The sequence below is a fragment of the Mya arenaria genome, chromosome 3, assembly GCF_026914265.1.
Source record: "Mya arenaria isolate MELC-2E11 chromosome 3, ASM2691426v1".
Classification (NCBI taxonomy): Eukaryota; Metazoa; Mollusca; class Bivalvia; order Myida; family Myidae; genus Mya; species Mya arenaria.
In genome coordinates, this window is record NC_069124.1 from 14477806 (window position 1) to 14500562 (window position 22757).

Below are 22757 nucleotides of genomic sequence, written 5' to 3' on the forward strand. Positions count from 1 at the left end.
GTTTATTCTTCAAGAATGGATATAGTTATTGTTCAGTCCCTTCTAAGCACTGTATCAAAATTTTGTTGTTGAATAAATGAAGATCTTTATTCTTTTTATTATTCTATAATTAATTATGCATTTCTGATTATCTCTTTTACATATACATGATACAAATAATGGACGATCATTAAACATTTACAACATCTACACACAATGATAATATCAGGGGTTCTCAAGTTCAGAGATAATCTTGAAATAATAATTGGGAGTTTTTAAATTAAGCTACTGTACAGTTTTAAACCGTTTACTCAGACATTCGCATTGAAAATAATAGCAAGTGCCTTGAAATGAAAGCCACCAGGGTCAAAGCCACCCTTATTAACCCTGCTATGGGCATGAGTCACTCATATTTGAACAAACCGTAGGCTATTTTTCAGGATTGACAATTATCAGCTATTAGAACCCCTGTATGATTGATTATTCAGTGAAAACCCTGGCTGTTCACCAAACCATACATTGGTCCCTTGATGGTTTTTAAATGTGTGAAGTAACATTACTTTTGGAACTATATCGGAAAAAAACGGTACTGTATTGTGGTCTTCGTGGTTTCATTGTTTAAATGCAAAAACTTAATGTTGGCCATAACTCAAAAACAATTCAATATATAGACATGAAACTTGGTATATATATATAAATACATATATATATATATATATATATATATATATATATATATATATATATATATATATATATATATATATGTGTGTACATATTACCCAAGACAATACACACATGTACATCAAGGCCCCATAACTCTTGATTCAATAATTGTTGAGATATATCCCTTGTTTGAATGAAAATATCAGGCTAGCATTTCATACATTTTATTGCAGTATGAAAATCCTTAAAGCTGCACTCTCACAGATTGAACGTTTTGACAAATTCTTAAATTTTTGTCTTGGAACGAGCCATTTTTGGCGAAAATCCATGGAAACCAGTTATATAAGACTGCTGACAAAAAATAGATCTCAGATTATCAGACCTTTAGTAACGGTTTAAGCCATAAAACATTAATTTTCGACGGAAATATGAAAATCTGATCTTTTGTCAGCAATCTTTTATCATTGGTTTGCAGATATTCAGCAAAAATTTGCTCTTTCCTAGACAAAAAATAAAAAAGTTGTAAAAATGGTATATCTGTGAGAGTGCAGCTTTAAATGCTTTTCTGGACGATAAAGTGTACGGTACGGTGTATAGTGGCCAGGGTTTTAGCTTGAAATTGAACACAAAACTGTTCCAGCATTTGAGACTAAGAAATTTGGAACTAAATTATACATGTACTCTTAAAAGCTTACAAAATATTAACAATTCTAAGAATAAACAATGCTTATGCATACGATTTTGATTAAATATTGTTGACTTTATGTATAACAAGAGCTGTCACAGAGACAGCACGCTCGACTATTCCGCCGCTTTTCAGTGTAAGGATTGAAAAGATTTGGCGAAACATGCATGGATCACTGTAAGATTAGATTTCAATGCAATACATGATGTGCTGAGATATTAACATAAATGTGGTTACATGCAAAATTTTAACCAGAATTTCTAAGTCTAATAATAAAGGGCCATTATTTGCAAAATACAGTTACCTAACTTGGTTATTCAATTAGGTTGGGTGGTTGAATACCATTGTATAAAGTCTCAATGCAATACATCAAGTAGTTGCTGAGATATTATCATATGTGTGCTATAACATGCAAGACCTTAACCAGAATTTCTAAGTTGCATAATAAAGGGCCAAAAATTATATAATATGAAAGATAGAATTATCTTACTTGATTAAATAAGAAGGTTAAATGGTTGGGAGCCTGTGTGTAAAGTTTCAATGCAATACATCATGTATTCGCTGAGGTATTGACTTAAAAGTGGTTACATGCAAAACCTTAACCAGAATTTCTATGTTGAATAAAAAAGGAGCCATTATTTGAATTAATGCAAACTAGAGTTATCTTACTTGGTTATTTAAGTAGATTGGATGGTTGAGTACCATTGTATAAAGTCTCAATGCAATACCTCTAGTAGTTGCTGAGATATGAACCTTAACCAGAATTTCTAAGTCGAATAATAAAGGCCTATTTTTTTGCATTAAATTCAAATAAGTGTTATCTAACTTCATTAATTTAGTAGGTTAAATAGTTGGGAATACATATCTAAAGTTTCAATGCAATACATGATGTATTCACTGAGATATTGATTTAAAGGTGCTTGCATGCAAAACCTTAACCAAGGTGTGACGCCAACGCCGACGCTTGGGGGAGTAGTATAGCTCTCCTTATTCTTCAAACAGTCAAGCTAAAAATACATAATCATTGTTTAAATTAATACTACTATTTGTTCTCACATATTGAAAAAACATATTATGTATATAAGGTTAATCCTTTAAAGAATAGAAACATGTCAACAAAATTATTTTTAAATTATCAACAGGTTACTTACAAATGCTATTCAAAGAGCAACAGTAATTACAATGTATACTTGGGTATGACAAAAAAATGAAAGCAGAAAAATGTATCTCTAGCATCAATTCTTACAGACATATCATTGTTCATATCGTTATTTGGTTATCAAATCGTCATTAATGTAATTAAGTATAAAAAGGTTAATATATTAAGACAAACACCATACTTGGCAGATAATGTTAGGGATTAATTACTGAAGCATCGTAAGTCACACACTTATAACATGATTTTAAAGCTAAGCTCATTATTTTCGTTTTGGTATAATTTGTGTAGTACATGTGTATTTACTTTCTTAAGAGTGTTTGAACTTAAAAACCACACTATCTTGATGAAAGTCACAATTATGAACTACTTATTATTGGATAAACTATGATTAAATTAGAAATTTAGCTGAATGAAACAAGCTACTTAAGCTTGTTAATTTTGAGAACTTTCAGGAAATTGGGACATGATATGTCCATGTTTCATTATGACATAAAAAATACATTTCAGTGTTATGCAGATCTGCCAGATTAATATCAATGGCATGTTGATGCTGATCAACTGAAATATAGAAGCAATAAGTAAACTACCACCATCCCATTAAAAAAAAACTTTCAGACATTAATATTAGATAAACAAGTGCATCTTAAATGCATGGATTGTATTACTGGTAGCTTTGTTTCTGGTTGCTTCATGGGGATGAGTAATCTGTCTATTGGGCATCACAGCAGTAGTTTAAAACACATCCATGTTTACTATTACACAATTCATAATTAAAGAGGGTTTAACTCTGCACATCTATGGAAGTAAAACATGTTTATGTACAGGTTTACCTGTGACATAATTATACGTAGTTACTGCGTTTCAGAGTAAAACATTGTTGGATAGCATTTTCTCTAAACCCAATAGGCAAATATCATTCTTCAACAAATGAATATTATTCATGCATTGTACAAAATCACTTTTCCTGCAGTTTAATAATTCTTTTACATTGAGTTTAAATCAAATTAATAGAATATAATATTGAACGTCACAGCATTAAAATAGTAATAAGTCTTTATCATATCACAAAAAATATATTTGGTAAATCATACATCAGGTTAAAGACGGTAAAACTGGCCTCACAAATCAATCTTGTGTCAAAAATAAGGTTTGCATAACAACATGGAAACCTATGAGCCAGCTCATTCCCAGCCATTTTATAATTCACTTCATCACAAGTTAGAGAAAGCCCTGTTTAATGATATGTATTGTAACGTGTCTTTCTCACAGTGTGTCTTGTCCTGAGTATGAATGTGGAGTTTGAAGGTTCATCACAACCATACAGTACACAAAATTTTCCCAAGCAATCCAACAACCACCGCAAATACAACTGAACACTTAAATGTCATCCCATGGTTGCACAATTCTTCTCTACAAGTACAAATGTCTGCAGTAATGCCTTGGTGTTGCCCGACGCTACAGCCCTCGCCCGTGTATGGGACGCAGCTCCTTGTTACCTCAACAACACGGCGACCCCCTTCGTCTGAAGTCATACAAGACATGTTTGACATAATCTTTTTATTTTTATTTTCTATTTTTAATCTGACATTTGTACTTATTTAATCGTGGTAGAAAAATGTAAAAAAAAATCGTTAGCAAAGTCGCATGCATTTTTACTTTTAAATTGCTTAAAACTTTGTTTTGTTTATTTCATTTTCAAATGAGCAACATCATTTATGAAATGAACAATACTTTATTTGTCAAACATTAAAAGATGACATTTGTATTCTGTACATATGAAATACTTTAACATGTCGTACAAGAGAGATATGCATAATTTATGGGTGGAACCAACAAGCCAATGAGGTCACCACCTCCATAAACAAGAGGCACATCAGTGCCTGTGCTCCACTGGCCAAAAGGTTCAAGCAAAGACCACCTAACGAACATTTTCGTCAAGTTTCATAGAAATACAATCATCAATTTTTGAGGAGAAGTTATTTAAAAAAATTTTTTACTTTAATAGCTCTGGCTGCCATGTTGTGCAGTGGACCGAAATGATTTGGGCAATTTGAGTAAAGGAGCACCAAACAAACATTTCTGTCAAGTTTTATCGAAAAAAGGTCATCGGTTTCGACGACAAGTCGTATAAAGTTTTTTTTATTTTTTTTTCTGGCAGCCATGGTGTGCAGTGGACTGGGCACATTTAACAAATTTTGGTTAATGACCACCCAAGGAACATTTCTGTCAAGTTTCATCAAAATCTGATCATCGGTTTCTGAGGAGAAGTCGTTTAAAGGTTTTTCTATTTTTACCTCTGGGGGCCATCTTGTGCAGTGGACCGAAACCATTGAAGCAAATTTGATAAAGGACCATCCAAGGAACATTTCTATTAAGTTTCATCAAAATCTGATCATCTGTTTCTGAGAAGATGTTCTTTAAAGGTTTTTCTATTTTTTGCCCTGGCAGCCATGTTGTGCAGCGGACCGGAACCATTTGAGCAATTGTGGTTAAGGACCACCCAAGGAACAATTCTGTCAAGTTTCATCAAAATCTGCCTATTCGTTTCAGAGGAGATGTCGTTTAAAGATTTTGCTATTTTTAGCTGTGGGGGCCATATTGTGCAATGGACCAGAACCATTTGAGCAATTTTAATAAAGGACCACCCAAGGAACATTACTGTCAAGTTTCATCAAAATCTGCCGAACCGTTTCAGAGGAGATGTCGTTTAAAGATTTAGCTATTTTTAGCTCTGGCGGCCATATTGTGCAATGGACCGGAACCATTTGAGCAATTTTGGTAAAGGACCACCAAAGGAACATTCCTGTGAAGTTTTGTTAAAATCCGCTTATCAGTTTCAGAGGAGATGTCGTTTAAAGTAAAAGTTTACGCACGCACGCACACACGCACGCACGCACTCACGACGGACAATCTGTGACGACATAAGCTCCATGGCCTTCGGCCAGTGGAGCTAAAAATATCAGACACCAACACATGTTTTCATGAGCAAAAAATCAAATATTATAAACTTACTCCTGTAGCCTCTGGTTTTCTGGCATGAGCCATCACATTTTGATGCATGTATTGACTGCAGCCTGAAGTTGTCTCCGCACATGTCCCCGTATTGAGAGCCAGGTAGTGTGGAACAAACATAGCAACGAATCTGACCCTTGCATTCTGAAATAAATATTGATCACAATTTACAGTTACGAATGTATAAATTCAGCCACCTAGCTTGATGTTTACATCTTATTGTACCGTCCAGGATATTATAAAGAAATACGACTTCTCTTGACCAGCAGAACATTTCAAAAACATCATTATTTATAATAGCACGCCTTTTTGAAGAAGGGGGTGTCAAGTCAAAGCAAAAACTTACTATACAGGAGAAATGTTGGCATAGTGCTGCCATTCTTAGTCTCGGGCGTAAGAAAACGTCCATGTGAATATTTACAGACTGCCAGAGCAAAATTCACACAGCTTTCACTACTACCAAAGTACCTACATTAAACATGGGAACCATGCAGTAAAATCCCTTCTATCAAATATTGATGCAAACAAGTTGCACTGGATATCTTGACACCCATCAGGGGAAACAAACTTGCAGACCAGCAGGTAAAGATAGGAGCAAAGGATGATGTAAACCTTGATCAAGAATTTATTGATATAATTGATGGAAGAACAGTTAAACAACTGATGAAATGCAAAGTTAAGGAAGAAAAATACCATGACAATACTTCAACGCAGAAAAAAATCATTATGTCTCCATACATGATGTTGCAATTGTACCTGGAAGCAGGGTTTGTGTCTGCTCAAGCAACAGGAAATTAAAGGATTACTGAGTCAAATCCTGAACATAAGGATGACTCCTGTGACACATGTTAAGTCCCAGAATTATCAGAATATTATATCATCCATTGCTTTCAGTACACTGCCTCAAGTAAAAGACTACAACTGCACACGGACAGAATTTTCGGTCGACATTCTGTTTCTAGCTGAGTCATCTGTGGAGGTATTGGCAAGGAAAGTAGATGGAAGTTCAACTGTAGTTTAGTGAGCTGGTTTCTTCATGGTATAATTTCACAGGCAACAGACAGGCTGCCGCTGTAATTTTAATTCATCGAGTGATTGACAACTTTCCTTTATTGTACAAACAAGGGTTAAGAACGAGAAAACATTAACAAAATGTTGAAGGTGATTATAGTGGAAACTACAACGAGACAACAATGCCATTATTAGCAGTATCGTATTGAACAGTCAAATAATGGCATTGTCACCTACACTCTGCAACCTCTACACACGGGACAGCATGGACGGAGTGACTGGACATCATACAGAATTTGCAGATGATGCCAGCATATGGAACAGTGACAAGTCAATTGAAAATGCCATTGAAAAAACAAATGAAGATCTTCATAAGATTAATATATGGTGTGATCAATGGAACATGAGCATAGCCTCTGAAAAAACTAAGGCAATCCTATTCAAAACTGACATTGAACCCTTTCAGAAGTTGGTATACAATAATATTCCCATTGAGCTGATTCAAAACAAAAAATTGCTAGGGGTAACCATAGACAACAACTTGTCATTCAACACCCACATTCATGAGAAGTCAATGGCTGGCTACAGAGCACTAAAAGGACTTGATTGTTTCACAAGTAAATATAGAGGTTGTACACAGACTACATATATGAAACTCTACAAAGCCTTGGTCTTGCCAATTTTGGACTTTGGCTTACCTGTACTGGTCACTCAAACTGACCAATGCATATGCGCATTTGAACTGGTCCAACGCAGCGCCATGTTAAAAGCTAGTGGATGTTTACCGAGTACAAGCACAGAATCATTGGAACTATTAACAAATACCCTACCAATGAACATTTACATTAAGTTGAGACAAGTAGAGGAACTGGTCAGAATTGTAGTCAAAAGAGATGAAGACCCACTGAAAAAAGACTTGAACAAGTGGATGTCAAATAGGTCAAGTTTTAGAGGGAAACCTACAACATTTGCGCTTCTAATGTGCCGCTACACAGAACTCAAAGACAAAATCAAGCTAGAAAATATAGAGAAGGAATTTGAGTACAACGTGAAGTACATTGGTCTTTCTAGGACACGCGAAAAAGGTTAACTTCGAACAATTCACTGTGGATAAGGAAACCCAGACAGCAAATATAGCACACATACTAGATGCTACATCTGGAGGAGACATCCTAGTGTTTACAGACGGCTCTTCACTGGGTAACCCAGGCCCTACCGGTGCAGGTGCTGCCATCTATCTTTAAGGATACAAGTCAAATATTCACAGACTGCCAGGGAGCAATATCAACAGCATTTTCAAGAGAGATTCCCAAGAATAAAATTGAAACCGTTTTTAACATTAAAACATCTGTAACAAGTTTAGAGGACAATGGTAACACACTCCATGTGCACTGGATACCTGGCCATAAAAACATAGAGGGAAATGAGCTGGCTGACGAGCAGGCAAAAAAGGGGCTAAGAAGGCAGCAGAATTTGATGAAGCAGAATTCGATGATGAAAAGAAAGATGCAGGTGAAGTCATGCAAATGATGAAAAGAAAAGCAATTAATGAAAAATGGTCAGCACAATACCGCAACTCTGAGAGGTCTTTCGCCATACATGACATCTTTGTCACACCCGGGGTAAGAAACTGCGTTGGTGAAAAGAAAAGAAAAAGTTTCAGCCAAATCAACCAACTCCTAAGTGGTCACACCCGGCTAAAAGATCACTGGGCAAAACAGACACTAGACCAAACAGACAACTGTTGCCGTGTCTGCCAAGTTCCTGAAACCGTAGACCACTTCTTATTCTACTGTAAAAAGTATGATGAAGCTAGAAGAGGACTGGAAGAAAGAACTATGCAAATACTATACAGATATTGCATACCCAATGCAGCAATTATGTTGGGGTTACTAGCGGGTATAATAGAAGAAATAACGAATTGTGCTAAAGAAGAACTGATGGATTCATTAAGCTTATATCTGTCAGAAACAAACATGCTATAAATATTTAATTTTATAAAAAATAATAAAAAATAATTCCTTTTTTAAAAAACACAACTTTCCTAAATTCGATGAGTCCAGAAAAAAAAAGTAACAAGAGTACAAGTACATAGAATAAATCACAAAGATGATATCGGCAAAAATATTCGATAAAGTACATCGAGACCATAGGCGACGACGACACCATAATTCGACAAACAACAACAAAAACACCTGTAGTTAGGACGTGCTTTCTACTCCCAATCACCTTAACCACCACCACCACCATCAATGCATTTGACTCGCAGTCAGTGACTAAAATACGATCAACAACAACAAAATTATCAAAGATTACCCAGTACATTTTAATGTAAATGTACTCTAGTAAACATTCGGATATATCCATGTCCGAAATTTAACTTCCATTTTACAGACTAGTGTTAATTGAGAGCTTACCTGTTATACACATATAAAGCAGAGCATATATCGATACACTATACCTAGAAGTCAACATTTTTATTTTTTAATCAGAAAACGGTTATCAATTCCGTTAATTGCGAGTTCATGTCTACTTCCAGGTTGAAGTGCCTTGGTTGTTACCTTGAAAATTATACTCGTTCGTAGAATTTGCAATATTTGAGGGGCGATACTATTTTCCGGTCTCTCCTCGTAAAATCCGGTCTCATCCGGTCTCATAATTCCCGGTTCATAACTTATGGCCCCAGGCAACGGATTGTGTTGCTGATGTTTATAACACATTACAATTGAAAAATTCCATGTTTGCATATCCGACTCATATCGATACGATACGATATGTTTATTGCGTAAAACATTATACAATGTTCATAGCATGTAAACAAGTAAATCAATGAATGGAGAAAAAGTACAAAAACACATTTTCTGGAGCTAATAGTTGCAATGTTATAACATCCTATTATAGTAAGTATGCGTGTGCTTAGACTTTAAAGCTACTAGATGAATAGTGTTAGTTGAAGTTGCGCCATTCTTAAGTAATCAACACATTATGTCTCCATTTTTCGTTTATAATTTTGTGCCATTCGCTAACATTGAATACATTTGAATACCTTCGTCATTATTACACAACTTTAGCCGAATTTATTTTATTTGTCAACTTGAAGTTTGCAATAAAACTCTAGCTGTTTAAGAAATCTGATGCTGATTATTTTATTTATTTTTGAATTTGGTTATATATATGTTATCATCGTATTATTTTTAATCAAGCTTATAAGAGTCTTTGCATAACAATCATTTATTCTATAAAATTGTCTTTATAATAAACAACAATATTTTTAGGGTATGAACCGAACAGTAGCCGTGCTTGTGTAATAAAAAACTGGCTAATCCGTTCATCATGCCCTTAACGAGGGACATTCGCTAATCTCTGACACGCGTTGCATAACGCATTTACACCTTTCATGGTATGACATTATTGTGTATTGTCATAAACCTGTTATGAAGAGTTCCTTAACAAAATAAAATGATAATAAATAAACTTCTGAAATATTTGGAAGGCTATTTTGCAAATGAAATATAACTTACAAGATACAAGAATCTTTATTTAAAGTCGTCATGATCGGTGGAACTACGATGCTCCTAATTTATAAAAAGTAACAAATCTCAGCTTATAAAAGTTCCACGACTTCTATAACAACCAAATGTACATGCCTGTGGTGTCTTTGCAACTGCTAATGCTGTGGATTCTTGTTTTAAGAATGGCTATGTAAATACAAATGTCAATTTCGTTGTAAATGAAATGAGGGAACATCTAGTCGGCTGTCTAGAAAAAAAAATCCGTTTCATAAAGAAAATGAAAAATCGCGATCCCTATGAATTTCAAATTTAAAACATTCTGTTCATGTGAAATGCCAGAACTCGTCGACAATTTAGTTATTTGCGAAAATAGAACATGCAGGACAAGATTCCACATGAAATGCGTCGGCATAAGAATTAAAATTAGACGATCAGTTGGCAGAAATACATAAGGCAACTGGTCGTGGAAGTGCATCTGCTGCAACAAAATCAATAGTTAAACAAAATAAAAATAATAAAATTCCTGAAGTACTGAGTTAACTAACAAATTTGATTTACATGTAGTCAAGCATTGTTTCTTTTTGTATTACTATTATCAATAGTATACTTATAACTGAATTTAATATGAAAAAAACACACACACACACAATGTGTTTGTTATTCATGACATTAATTTTAGTACATGTGCATAGTTCATGTTTTTATCTTTGTCTAAATTTATTATATGTTATATTGATATAAAATATGAAATAAATGGTGACATAATTATCATCAATATATCTAATGTTTTAATCAACTGTAATCTTTTGTAATCCTATTACCCCCCGCGGTCATTAACACCTTTTTGATCACGCCCGATAGCTACTATAAAATTTGGAAAACAGAGACCGGAGGAGACCGGGACCGGATGAGACCGGGACCGGGAAATAGTATCGCCCATATTTGAGGGGCTATTTCAAAATTATTCTTCACATACTCTAATAAATAGAAAGAGGAAGCAAATTGTAATGGAAATAAACATCCTTTTCCTTATACTAACAAACAGTCCAACTTTCCATTTGGTAAACTGAAGACTAAAGAAACGCCAAAGACCAAGCGTACACAGGCATTCACCAGGAAATGAAATGGTAATTGTCAACCCATTTGTATTAGTTTAATTGATTCTTTTCAATTAATTATTGCATCACTCATATTCAAATGCAATGTACATGTAAATATAATAGTGGTAAATGCATATTATATTGATTTATACACTCCGAAAAGGCCGTACTACAATATCACTACGGTATCATGCATTAAATGATATCGGGGCAACTTCATCATGAAATTGATCATCCGGAATGCTTCACTTCGCGGGAAAGAAACCACAAATGTTAATTGACACATTCATTAGTGTGATTGATTAGTTTTTTTTAACCCAACAGTGAAATATGGCTGAACTTCAAAGCGAGCACGTGCTAGTGGTTGCCATAGATTTTGGGACGACCTACTCCGGATATGCTTTCTCGTCTGGAGTAGAATTTGAGAAGGATCCAACAAAAATATCGTCAAACAAACCATGGATTGCATCACAGGGCTTAGGTATAACTTTCGATTTAATACTTGCAAAAAATACCAAACTGGCTGCTACAAACTGCTGTTATTGATTGTTTTAATAGACTCATAATATACACTACGAGGATGCACTAGAACATCTACACACATCTACAGTCATTGGTAGGAAAAACACACACTTTATTTTGGTGGGTCACAGTAAAAGACTGACCAGACCGGACCAATTCTGGACCGACGGAAATCTACATACCACTCCGGAAATCGTTCGGGAGTCTTCGGAATGTCGGTTGGGTTTAAAAGACTGTCCGGACTGAACCAATTCCGTACCATATCACACATACGTATTACTCTGGTTTATATTGTTTAAGATTTTGTCTCCATCCTCTTAAGGTTGTCCGGTTAGCAGCAGCAGAAGTATTTATTTCGACTTGTACATAGTACGTCTTCAGGACACAATATACACAGTTAATAACAAATACGGTTTTAAAAAAAACAACACATAATAACACTATGTATATTGAATACTGAATAAAGGACACGTTCACGTGTCAAGTAAAAACCGTTTCACCTCATCACGTGACACCACCAACACGTACAGTGGTCACTTATCGCTTCTCACTAATGTATACCGTGTTCGATTCTGGCCTGGGCCGCCGTTCATCTGTTTATTTGGTGGTCACCAAGCCCGACAAGTGGCTCGGTTTCCTCCGGCCGGTACTCCGTTTCACCTCACAGCATAAAACCACACACACGTAACATCGTGGGGAGTCATAATACAAAGTGGTTCACCGTTATAAACTGTTTCATAATCGTTATAAAAATAAGTTTTTAGTTCAATTTTTATCGACAAGATTCTTCAGTGCTTAAATGTTTCTCGCCTGTCCGTAACAGTCTCACACAAGACACCGACGTGCGTTCTGTTGAATCCCGACGGCACGTTCAAAAATTTCGGGTACCAAGCGGAGGACAAGTACAACGAGATTGCCGCCGACGACAGCCAAGATCATTCACAGTTCTACTTCTTCCGGCGGTTCAAGATGGTTCTACACACCAGGGCGGTGAGCTCTTTATACTTACAGTGCATATACTAGTAAGCACACCTTGTCCACCACTCCAAGAAACAATTCAACTTCCCTAATCACCGTCATTGCTTCGTAACAAAAAAGTCATTGACTGTATTCTGAACATCAAGTTTTGGCAAAACTCTGAAAAATACAAGGTTTTTTTTTAACAATACGTAAACTCTTCCAAACATTTAGATTTCGTGATGGTTTCAGCACCTTAACCGCGAGGTAACGGTCGAGGATGAAACGGGCAAGTCTATGAAGGCCATCGACGTGTTTGCTCACGGAATCAGGTCTGTCTCTTTCAGTCATATGATTGCATCCGACGGTGCCCGCTCTTATTTCTATTTCTATGGAGCAGAAGGGATGTTTAATTCGACTTGAATATCACAATATAGTCTTACATGTATCAGTTATGAATTAGTACCGAATAATGTACGAAAAACAAATTAACTATTTCTCACAGTTTAATATCTATCTTTAATACTTTTGAACCTGACACTACGAATTGGAGTAGATCCAGCCTCTGTAGTTCTTTTTTTGATCTGTATATTTTATAAAAGTGTAGCCCCGGTCCCGTTCTGCCATATGGACATTGGGTTAACATAATATATATGTGATCAATTGTCGCCCTTTACGAACAGATTCTTAAAGAACCACGCCCTTGAGACAATTAACATTCAGGGTCTACAGATAGACGAGATGGACATCCACTGGGTGATCACGGTCCCAGCAATCTGGTCGGACGGCGCCAAGCAGTTCATGCGGGAGGCCGCTCAAAAGGTACATGCATCTCGTCTTCCGGTCATTCATTTAAGGTTATTTTGCCACGTTCGGGATGCCCGGTATGTGACAATGCATCTAAACACTGCTAGAAAAGTTGTATGTGATACCACATCGTACATATAGATGGTGGCAGTGAAGTACTCCGAATTACTGACTCATGGACCTTGTTGCCCATGTTCTTGCTGCCTCGGTTTGACCGACATTCGAATCTGGAATTGGAATCATTGTTCAATATTATTAATTTCAAGTGCTTTAATTAGTACATGTACCGTATAGTCACGAATGTCCAAAATTATTCACCGATTACAGGCGGGCGTCGAGGAAAACAATCTGAGTATCGCGCTGGAACCGGAAGCAGCGTCCGTTTATTGCAAGTACCTGCCGATCCACCAATTGGGCCAGGACGCTTCCGGTGGCTGCTTCCTTCCGGGCGCCAAGTACATGGTCATTGACCTGGGAGGTATCAAGGGGCATTTTTTGCTTTTATAGCAATATGATAATTTAAAACTTTGTCGCTAGTACTGTGCTAGTTATTGCATCTTCTAAAACACAGTTTACTGTAAACTAGTGATGTCCATAATAAGGTTACACTTCATATCAGATCGATTCGATTCTGATATTCGCTGAGAAAGGGTCATGTTAAAAAAGCTTACTGAACGTATTCCTCAGAACATATTCAAATAAGTTTGCGCATTTCTTACCGATTTATGGTCCATTCCAGGTGGCACAGCGGACATCACGGTGCACAAGGTGGAGGGAGACGGATCTCTGTGCGAAGTCCATGGTCCTAGCGGTGGCGCATGGGGAGGAACTAAGGTATTAAACATGGACTGTTTATATGATAGACGAGACAAATTACTACTAGAACATAAATTCCAGGCCAAAAGCTCTTTGACTGACTCTTAAATATTTATTTTTAAGAATTTGATATTGCCATATCAGACATATTCCGTTTCACTCCAGTCATCTATAAATCGGTCATTGGAAATAATTTTGATTTAAAAAATAACTTTGTATTTTAAGCCTTAAACATATGTTCGACTATTGAACGGCATTGTATTCATCCGTTCAACAGGTTGACCAAGCGTTCATGCGTTTCGTGACGGAGATTTTTGGTGAAGACGTCATGCGTGACTTCAAGAAGAACAACATGGAAGACGCAATTGACCTTCATAGGGAGTTTGAACTGCGCAAGCGCAGTGTGAAAATGGACAGCGGCGAAACCACCAGCATGGCCATCAAGATCCCCGTGGCGCTGTATGAGCTGTACGAAGACAAGCATGGAAAGAGACTGAGGGACGACATGAAGAATAGCCCAAAATTTAAATCTTATCGCGACAAAATTACCTGCACTGCTGACAAAATGAAAATAAACATTGATCTTATGAAAACATTTTTCAAGCGTCCACTTGAGGATTTAGTGGAGCATATCCGGGACATTTTGGGAGAACTTCCGGTTCGCGGAACGAGAACCTTCATCGTCGTCGGCGGATTCGCCGAATCGAACATGGTTCAGGAATATTTACGATCAAAATTTCCGAACATGAAGGTCATCATTCCTTTTGATGCTGGTCTGGCAGTTCTGAAGGGTGCCGTCATTTTCGGGCACGCACCAGTTGTGATTACTTCACGCGTATGTCCGCGAACGTACGGAATGGCGGTGTCCAAGCTGTACGTCGAAGGTCAATATCCTGAAGACAAAGCAGAAACTGACATATCCCAAAGAAAAATCGTCAGGAACGTTTTTCATAAGTACATGCAAGTTGGCCAACCGACAAAAGTTGGCCAATCTATTACGTCACTTCCATTGAGCGTCAGAGCGGGCCAACAGCAGGCTCGCGTTCGAATCTTCGCATCCAAAAATTCTTGCCCATGTTTCGTGACGGACGAGGGATGCTCGTACCTTGGAGAAATTCTCGTGGACGTACCAGAAATGGAGTTTGACGAGGGAGGGACGATAGAAGTCCAGATGACGTTTGGGGGTACGGAGCTACATGTCGAGGCGCTCGAGAAAAAGTCCAAGCAAATGTACAAATCCAGATTTGACTTTCTTAGTGGGAACTAAGTCAGTTTCTTTCGGAATTGTGTTACTAGTATATGGAATAAAAAGACAATTTATTATAATACGATTATCCAAAGAATATGCAGATAATTATGTCTGGCGGGAAATTGTCTCTGATTTTATGCATTGGTTCATTTTATCATGTTTTATGTATCAGCTGTACAATCATGTGAGTATTCGATGTATCAGATGTGCAGTTAGGTGAATATGCGATGTATTAGTCCATATAAACAGCCACTTCAGTCTTTGGCGGTTTTTTTTGTTTTGGCAACTCTACGTTTAGGGAACAAAATTAATATCCAAATGTTAAAAAAGTTCTCTAAACGCGCATTATTGTGGCTAGCGATGTATCAGCTGTACAATCATGAGAGTATGCGATGTATTAATTCATATAAACAGCCACTTCAGAGTCTTCGAAGATTTTTGATTTGGCAACTCTACGTTTAGTGAACAAAATGAATATCTAAATGTTACAAAAAGTTCCCTAAACGCGCATTATTGTGGCTAGCGATGTATCAGCTGTACAATCATGTGAGCATGCAATGCCTGGCATTCTCGTACACAAGAGCGATATGATGCTTATTATAATGCGTACAACATGCATTCGATTGTTAATTGTGAATGGTGCCTGGTGACCCTGTATCATTTTGAAACCATTTGAAAAAGGTTTTGATTTGTAGAGAAATAATCGGTAAATAGTGTAGCGAAAATAATATTACAATAATTGTCATTAGGCATTGAAGGATTGCAAATAGGTCTCTACACATAATGTACATATCGTCAATTACTTCATATTTCAGTAATAAGCAAGCATTACCCTCTCAACTGATACAAATATTATATGGGGTTGCCGGGCATCTAAATGTAAGACACTTATAAAAGATAGCTTATCTTTACATCGGATATCTTATTATTTGAGGGGCGGTATTCACAGTTCAAGTTTTTAAACATTAAGCGCTCTCTGACGTCACTCTTTTCCCATAATTCTCTGATAGGTGGCACTGTTTTAAGCGTTTTCTTTGTTGAGCGCGCCGCCAGCCGAGCAGTCATTGTTTAGTTTTAATTTAAGTAAATTTCCTTAAATGTTCATGATAATATTAGAAAAATTATGTACTTTGAATAAAATTAATAAAATTAAAATATTTCAGAAAATATGAGATACCTTACTTAATAAATGCCTTTAATTAGGCCTAAAAATACATTTGGTTCGGGTTACCCGACCCTACCTACGAAATAGGCTCCAACCCTACCGTTTTTATAGTCAGTTTGAAAAAAAAAATGAGAAACTAAAAAAAAGAAAGTTTTATTGCTTTTCAAAATGTAGTTTAAAACCTTGAATGCTTTGTACAGAAGATTACTTTAACACCAGTCTCCAATGATGAAAATGACATTCTTATATAAAGCCCAATGCAATAAAATAAAATAAAAAAGCCTACCTACCCTACCTATTTTTGAAAAGGATGTAACCATAACCAAACCTTTTTTAGGCCTTAGGAAATGAATTTTGTGGACACCGACTCTGGACATTTCAAGAGTCTGTTTGTTTTCAGTGTTGTTCATGTGTGGTATATTTTGATTCTCCTAATCATACAACAATTGCAGACTTGCAGAAAATGAAAACAAAACAAAAATCGATTAATATTTATAATATACTCCCAGTTCCATTTTCTTGTTTACCTATTGTTAAACCTTTCCAAGATCACATCTAATTTTAATGAACATCCATAGCTACATTAACTACAGCTTTGTTCATTCATATGAGCAAACATTGTTTTGTGTCTTTCAAACATTTTTAAGCTTTACTGCAACTTTTCAACAGCATTGTAAATTACTTTTAATGCAGTTGAGTTTGGAGTTACATTTTCCTTTTGCGAATCAGGTTTCTGTACCATATAGTCCAAACGCAGTTGTAAAACGATACTTGACGAATTAGTTTGATTTTAAACAAAACAATTGTAACCAAGCAAAACCAAACGGCTTCAAACGCAATTAATACATGATCAGGATGAAAACATGATCAGGAATATTTGGTAAAATGAAAATACAAGGAATTTCTCCTAAACATAGCTTTGGGCTTATTTTGGTGCTTGGTAAGTGATTTTGATTTGTTTTATTAAAAATCAATTATGCAAAATTTATGGATACAGTTTAAATAATAAACGATACAATAATATTTCTTTGGTGGAGGTTGGCAGCGTATTGACTCGGTATCTAAGACTTGAAGGATTTGGACAATACCTCATACCAGACATTATACTCACGGATTCGGAACTCCTCGGCCATTTTCCATCGAAAACAACCTCGGATGTATGCCGGTACAGCAGTTGAAGTAGTTTGTAATTTTTGTAAATAATGCTATTAATAAATTGTTGTGTTTTAACGTGTAATTTGTATAAATAAGGTTACAGTGATTGTTAGTGACATTGTAAACCGTCCATATACATCCGAGGTCGTTTTCGATGAAAAATAGCCGAGGTGTTTCGAATTGATGTTGACACACGACCCCCTCCCCACTCCCGGAAAACCAACAAACTTTATGTGTCTGCATGGCTCTCAACTTTATCCGGCCTATACTACATAATGTAATATATATATATCATGCATTACAATACAGTGGTGACATTGCTCAATACAAATGTTATATACATTTTAATCTCAATCTGCCATTTTCAACAAATTGAATGGTGAATATTGTCCACGATTTCCTGATCCATATGTGACATGCTACGAACAATTCAACAATGCTCGACCTGTTATTTTATTCATCCGCTTGCAATAATGATTAATATTTTTAAAATTCACTTCGGTAAACTTCTTTTTTCAACCGCCCAGCCCGAACGTCACTGGGTGGGGAATGTTGTAATGGATATCATGACCTGAGTGGTGAGTACCATGGCTCCCAGTGGTGCTCCGACTTGTGCTGCGGAAGTTCCAAACTTGGGCTGCTAAATTGTTGCAACACGCCCATCCTCACCGCACCAGACACCGATAAGTCCACCACATGTGGGAAATTCTTTAAGGAGCCTCAGGATATGTATGAACACAAAGCTGTATTTTTTGTTAAGAAAGAAGAACGCAAAGAAATTATTTACGATAGTATTAGTAATCGATTTAATTTACTAGTATTACCAGGAAATATTGTGAATAAATTAATCCGTCTCATTCGGACGGCGGATGCACACACTGTTCCCACAATCATGGTCATTTCCACAACCGTGGCCATTCCCATAACCGTGGCCATTTCCACAACCGTGGCCATTCCCATAACCGTGGCCATTTCCACAACCGTGGCCATTCCCATAACCGTGGCCATTTCCACAACCGTGGCCATTCCCATAACCGTGGCCATTTCCAGAACAATGGTCATTCCCAGAACCGTGGTCATTTCTACAACCGCGTTCATCCCCACAACCGTGGCCCTTCCCACACAACCATGGTCATTCCTCAAACCGTGGTCATTCCTACAACCGTGGCTTTTCCTACAACCTTGGCCATTCCCAAAGCCGTGGCCATTCCCAAAACCGTGGCCATTCCTACAACTGTGGCCATTCCTACAACCGTGGCCATTCCCAAAGCCGTGGTCATTCTAACAACCATGAACATTCCCATTACCATGGCCATTCCCACAACCGTGGCCATTCCTACAACCGTGGCCATTCCCAAAGCCGTGGCCATTTTCACAACCATGGACATTCCCACAACCGTGGCCATTCCCACAACCATCGCCATTCCCACAACCATGGCCATTCCCACAACCGTGGCCATTCCCAAAGCCGTGGCCATTCTCAGCCATTCCCAAAGCCGTGGCCATTCCCAAAACCGTGGCCATTTCTACAACCGTGGCCATTCCTTCAACCGTGGTCATTCCCAAAGCCGTGGCCATTCTAACAACCATGGACATTTCCATAACCATGGCCATTCCCACAACCGTGGCCATTCCTACAACCGTGGCCATTCCCAAAGCCGTGGCCATTTTCACAACCATGGACATTCCCACAACCGTGGCCATTCCCACAACCATCGCCATTCCCACAACCATGGCCATTCCCACAACCGTGGCCATTCCCAAAGCCGTGGCCATTCTCACAACCACGGACATTCCCACAACCGTGGTCATTCCTACAACCGCGGCCATTCCCAAAGCCGTGGCCATTCCCACAACCATGGACATTCCCATTACCGTGGCCATTCCCAAAGCCGTGGCCATTCCCACAACCGTGGTCATTCCTACAACCGCGGCCATTCCCAAAGCCGTGGCCATTCCCACAACCATGAACATTCCCATTACCGTGGCCATTCCCACAATCATCGCCATTCCCACAACCATGGCCATTCCCACAACCATGGTCATTCTCACAACCATGGCCATTCCCACGACCATCGCCATTCCCACAACCATGGCCATTCACACAACCGTGGCCATTCCAACAACCATGCCCATTCCTACGACCGTGACCACAAAGTGCATTCCGTATCATAAACACGAGGTCAGTGGGGGCATTTCATTTTCTCATAATATTATTGATTACAAAAAAGGGGTAATGACTGTTGATACAGTATACATCTGGTTTAAACAATTTCAGTATTTTAAGGTGTCCACAGAGGACCTGGAATGCCAAGGTTGTGGTAACATTTGGCCACCGTTTACTTGATAAGCTACGGTTGTGGTCACATTCGGCCACGTTATATGCTAAGGTTGTGGGGCCGGTCATAGATTTTAGACTTACATATACATATTGTTTGTATATACAGTTCGCGGCATTTATGGTAATCGGGCTATAACAATCTGGGTAATTTTAATTATAAGATATTTTGATCGGCTTACCCACCTTGCTATGGCCAAAAGTGTACAAGTATCTACCATTTCAAGAGTAAAGTCCCTGCTTTTTTCCACAGATGGATACCGATTGTGATCGGGCTGGGAGTAGTGGTATTCCTGGCTGGTCTGGGCAAGGCCATCGCCTGCTGTTGCCAATACTGTGACAAACGGAGCGGAACAAACGGAGTACAGCCACAGGAAAGTGCGTTAATGGAACAAATTTCGCAATCGTCTAATTTTATGTTGCAATGTTTTAAAGTCAGTTTTATGTGTTAACGCTATCATATTTAACGCAAATAGTATACAATAATATATATGTATAATATGTCGATTATAATTTGGAGTTGTTTTTTCCAGCTCCAACTCCGCCCAGTGAGGCCCGAACAGAAGATTTCCATCACAAACAAACACCACCGATATCACATGTGCGAACACTTCATGTCAACTGTTATTCCGGAAGCCAGTATTCCGGATACCTGGTGAAATACAACAACGCGCATGCGCAACAAGCATGGGTGCCACTTGGATCAGAACATGAAAAGGAGTGACGTTCGAACATGTGTATCTTGCGTGTACATGTTTTTAAGTATGTTAAAATGTTCTGAAAAAAATGTTATTTTTCGTGGTCTTAATAGGATAACAAGTTGGCCTCAAATGATGATGGCCACAGCTGACATTATTGTTTAATTATTTAAGCTGCACTCTCACAGATTGACAGTTTAAACATGTTTTTGTTTGTTATTTTTTTATCTCAGGATCAGATGATTTTAGCACCAATGTTTCAATTTAGTCATATAAGATAACTCACAATAGAACAGATCTCAATTGTTTAAAAAACCGGCTGAAAACTTCAATTTTCATAAAGCGTAAGTAACGCTTTAACCAACAAACCATCAGTTTTTGACCATAAAATATGAAGAACCGCGATATAATATTTAGACAGCCATCTTATAGCACTGGTTTTCAGACACTTACGCAAAAATTGGCTCATTCCAAGACAAAATAAAAAAAATGTCAAAAACGGGCAATTCGTTATAGTGCAGCTTTAAAATTATTACCTTGATATTAAGGTCTTGTTAAGTGAAGAAACACATGAACAAAACTGTATCCTGTTAGCACAGTGATTGGCGTACCCGTTTTTCACCAATGCGTCCCCAGTTCGATTCCCGGCCTTTCCGTATGTAAGTTTGGTTTGTGGTCACCAAGCCGGACATTTTGATTTTCTCGGGTTCTCCGGTTTCCCACACAACTCAACTACACTCTCGCGCAACATCGTGATAATGACCATGACTTAGTATAGTTTAATATAACTTTTTCACAATCGTAAAATAAAGCCAATTTTAACTCAAAGATGCATTGTTACTCCCAAATAAAGTTCCCAAAATTATTACAATTGTTTTAATATACCCAAAAGGATAAATTAATGTCGAAAACAATGTTTATTATGAAGGATACCGAGTTTAATTTGAACGAAAGGTGCAGAATACACGGTATTTCTACCTAATGGGACGATATTAGACCACAGTTAATATTTGAGCACTCACCGATCATTTAACATGTTTGTGTTTTCAGCTATTAAATACACAGTTATAATCTTACTATCAGTAATTAATATTTTCCATAAGTGCATTATTTAATAAGTAGTTAAAGGTTAATCACTCAGAATTTATGTTAATTATACATGTGTATGAATTTGGAATAAGAGTGTCACTTTAAGTAAAACTTTTAAATATTGATGAAACTCTCAAATTTCAAGTATTTAGATGAATTTCAATGCAACCTACACCCTTGAACTAATTAGCCCTAATTGGTTGATTCTGAATGTAAACTATTTTAAACATTTCATTCTTTTGTTGACCACGGATGCAGATGATTCCCAGACGCTACCGAAATTCCAATTCTCATTGATGTGTTCTCATGCAGCTATACTTTATATGAACTCTTGATTCTGACATCAGAATGGTACAGTGTGAGAAAAATATGACATTTGATTTGACTTTGGACTTTTAACTGTTTCGTTGGGACAACTAGAAGTTGTGTGTTTTGGTGTCTCTCTAAAGTTCAACCAGTTTTACTAGACTTATATAACGCATAATGCTTAGTACAGTGGAACCCCGTTGGCTCGAACTCGCTTGGCCCGAACTCCTCGTTGGCTCGAACTAGATGTAATGGACAGATTCTTTATACTGAAGGTAAACAATCCCGCTTGGCTCGAATTTTCTGAGGCTCGAGGTATTTCCACCAGTCCCTGGGAGTTCGAGCCAACGGGGTTCGACTGTACTTAAAAACTGTGTTCTTGGCAATAAATGTCTAAGTGGTGTCAGTCCGGGCCCTTTGCGGGTATTTCAAATTTAATCCTTATATTTATGTATTATGTCGCTTATATGCAGAGATTTACCCTCGGGGACAAATTTGCCCCATGTCTAAAGTAACACGTGACACGCATTA

The 22757-nt window shown here is 37.4% G+C and overlaps 2 protein-coding genes and 1 long non-coding RNA gene across 4 annotated transcripts; 2 read left to right on the forward strand and 1 right to left on the reverse strand.

The window, feature by feature from the left end:
* Positions 1 to 81: 81 nt before the first annotated feature.
* On the reverse strand, positions 82 to 9087 carry LOC128228515 (uncharacterized). Its single transcript, XR_008259935.1, has 3 exons — positions 8930 to 9087; positions 5502 to 5645; positions 82 to 4011 (listed from the first exon to the last, which is right to left on the reverse strand). It is a non-coding gene; the product is annotated as an uncharacterized LOC128228515 (long non-coding RNA).
* Positions 9088 to 10993: 1906 nt separating this feature from the next.
* LOC128228468 (heat shock 70 kDa protein 12B-like) lies at positions 10994 to 15735 on the forward strand. 2 transcript variants are annotated; one of them, XM_052939788.1, is made up of 8 exons: positions 10994 to 11151; positions 11449 to 11605; positions 12470 to 12636; positions 12856 to 12935; positions 13287 to 13425; positions 13738 to 13888; positions 14150 to 14244; positions 14504 to 15735. In XM_052939788.1, the coding sequence occupies exons 2-8, from the start codon at positions 11455 to 11457 to the stop codon at positions 15491 to 15493; spliced, it is 1773 nt and encodes a 590-aa protein (XP_052795748.1). In that variant the 5' UTR covers positions 10994 to 11151; positions 11449 to 11454; the 3' UTR covers positions 15494 to 15735. The 2 variants fall into 2 exon arrangements, with proteins under 2 accessions (XP_052795748.1, XP_052795749.1); XM_052939789.1 differs by lacking the exon at positions 11449 to 11605 and having other exon boundaries at positions 11006 to 11151.
* Positions 15736 to 15891: 156 nt separating this feature from the next.
* On the forward strand, positions 15892 to 21678 carry LOC128228469 (uncharacterized). The gene is made up of 4 exons (XM_052939791.1): positions 15892 to 17580; positions 18323 to 18524; positions 20387 to 20511; positions 20667 to 21678. Exons 1-4 carry the CDS (start codon positions 17526 to 17528, stop codon positions 20855 to 20857), a joined length of 573 nt encoding a protein of 190 aa, XP_052795751.1. The 5' UTR covers positions 15892 to 17525; the 3' UTR covers positions 20858 to 21678.
* The last annotated feature ends 1079 nt before the right edge of the window (positions 21679 to 22757 follow it).

Bases quoted from the DNA above. Each gene is read 5' to 3' on its own strand.
- LOC128228468 (XM_052939788.1), top strand. From the start codon at position 11,455: ATGGCTGAACTTCAAAGCGAGCACGTGCTAGTGGTTGCCATAGATTTT. The intron at 13,889-14,149 runs GTATCAAGGGGC...GGTCCATTCCAG, and splicing joins CATGGTCATTGACCTGGGAG to GTGGCACAGCGGACATCACG. The intron at 14,245-14,503 runs GTATTAAACATG...TCCGTTCAACAG, and splicing joins GCGCATGGGGAGGAACTAAG to GTTGACCAAGCGTTCATGCG.
- LOC128228469 (XM_052939791.1), top strand. From the start codon at position 17,526: ATGAAAATACAAGGAATTTCTCCTAAACATAGCTTTGGGCTTATTTTG. The intron at 17,581-18,322 runs GTAAGTGATTTT...TCAACCGCCCAG, and splicing joins TGGGCTTATTTTGGTGCTTG to CCCGAACGTCACTGGGTGGG. The intron at 20,512-20,666 runs GTGCGTTAATGG...TGTTTTTTCCAG, and splicing joins CGGAGTACAGCCACAGGAAA to CTCCAACTCCGCCCAGTGAG.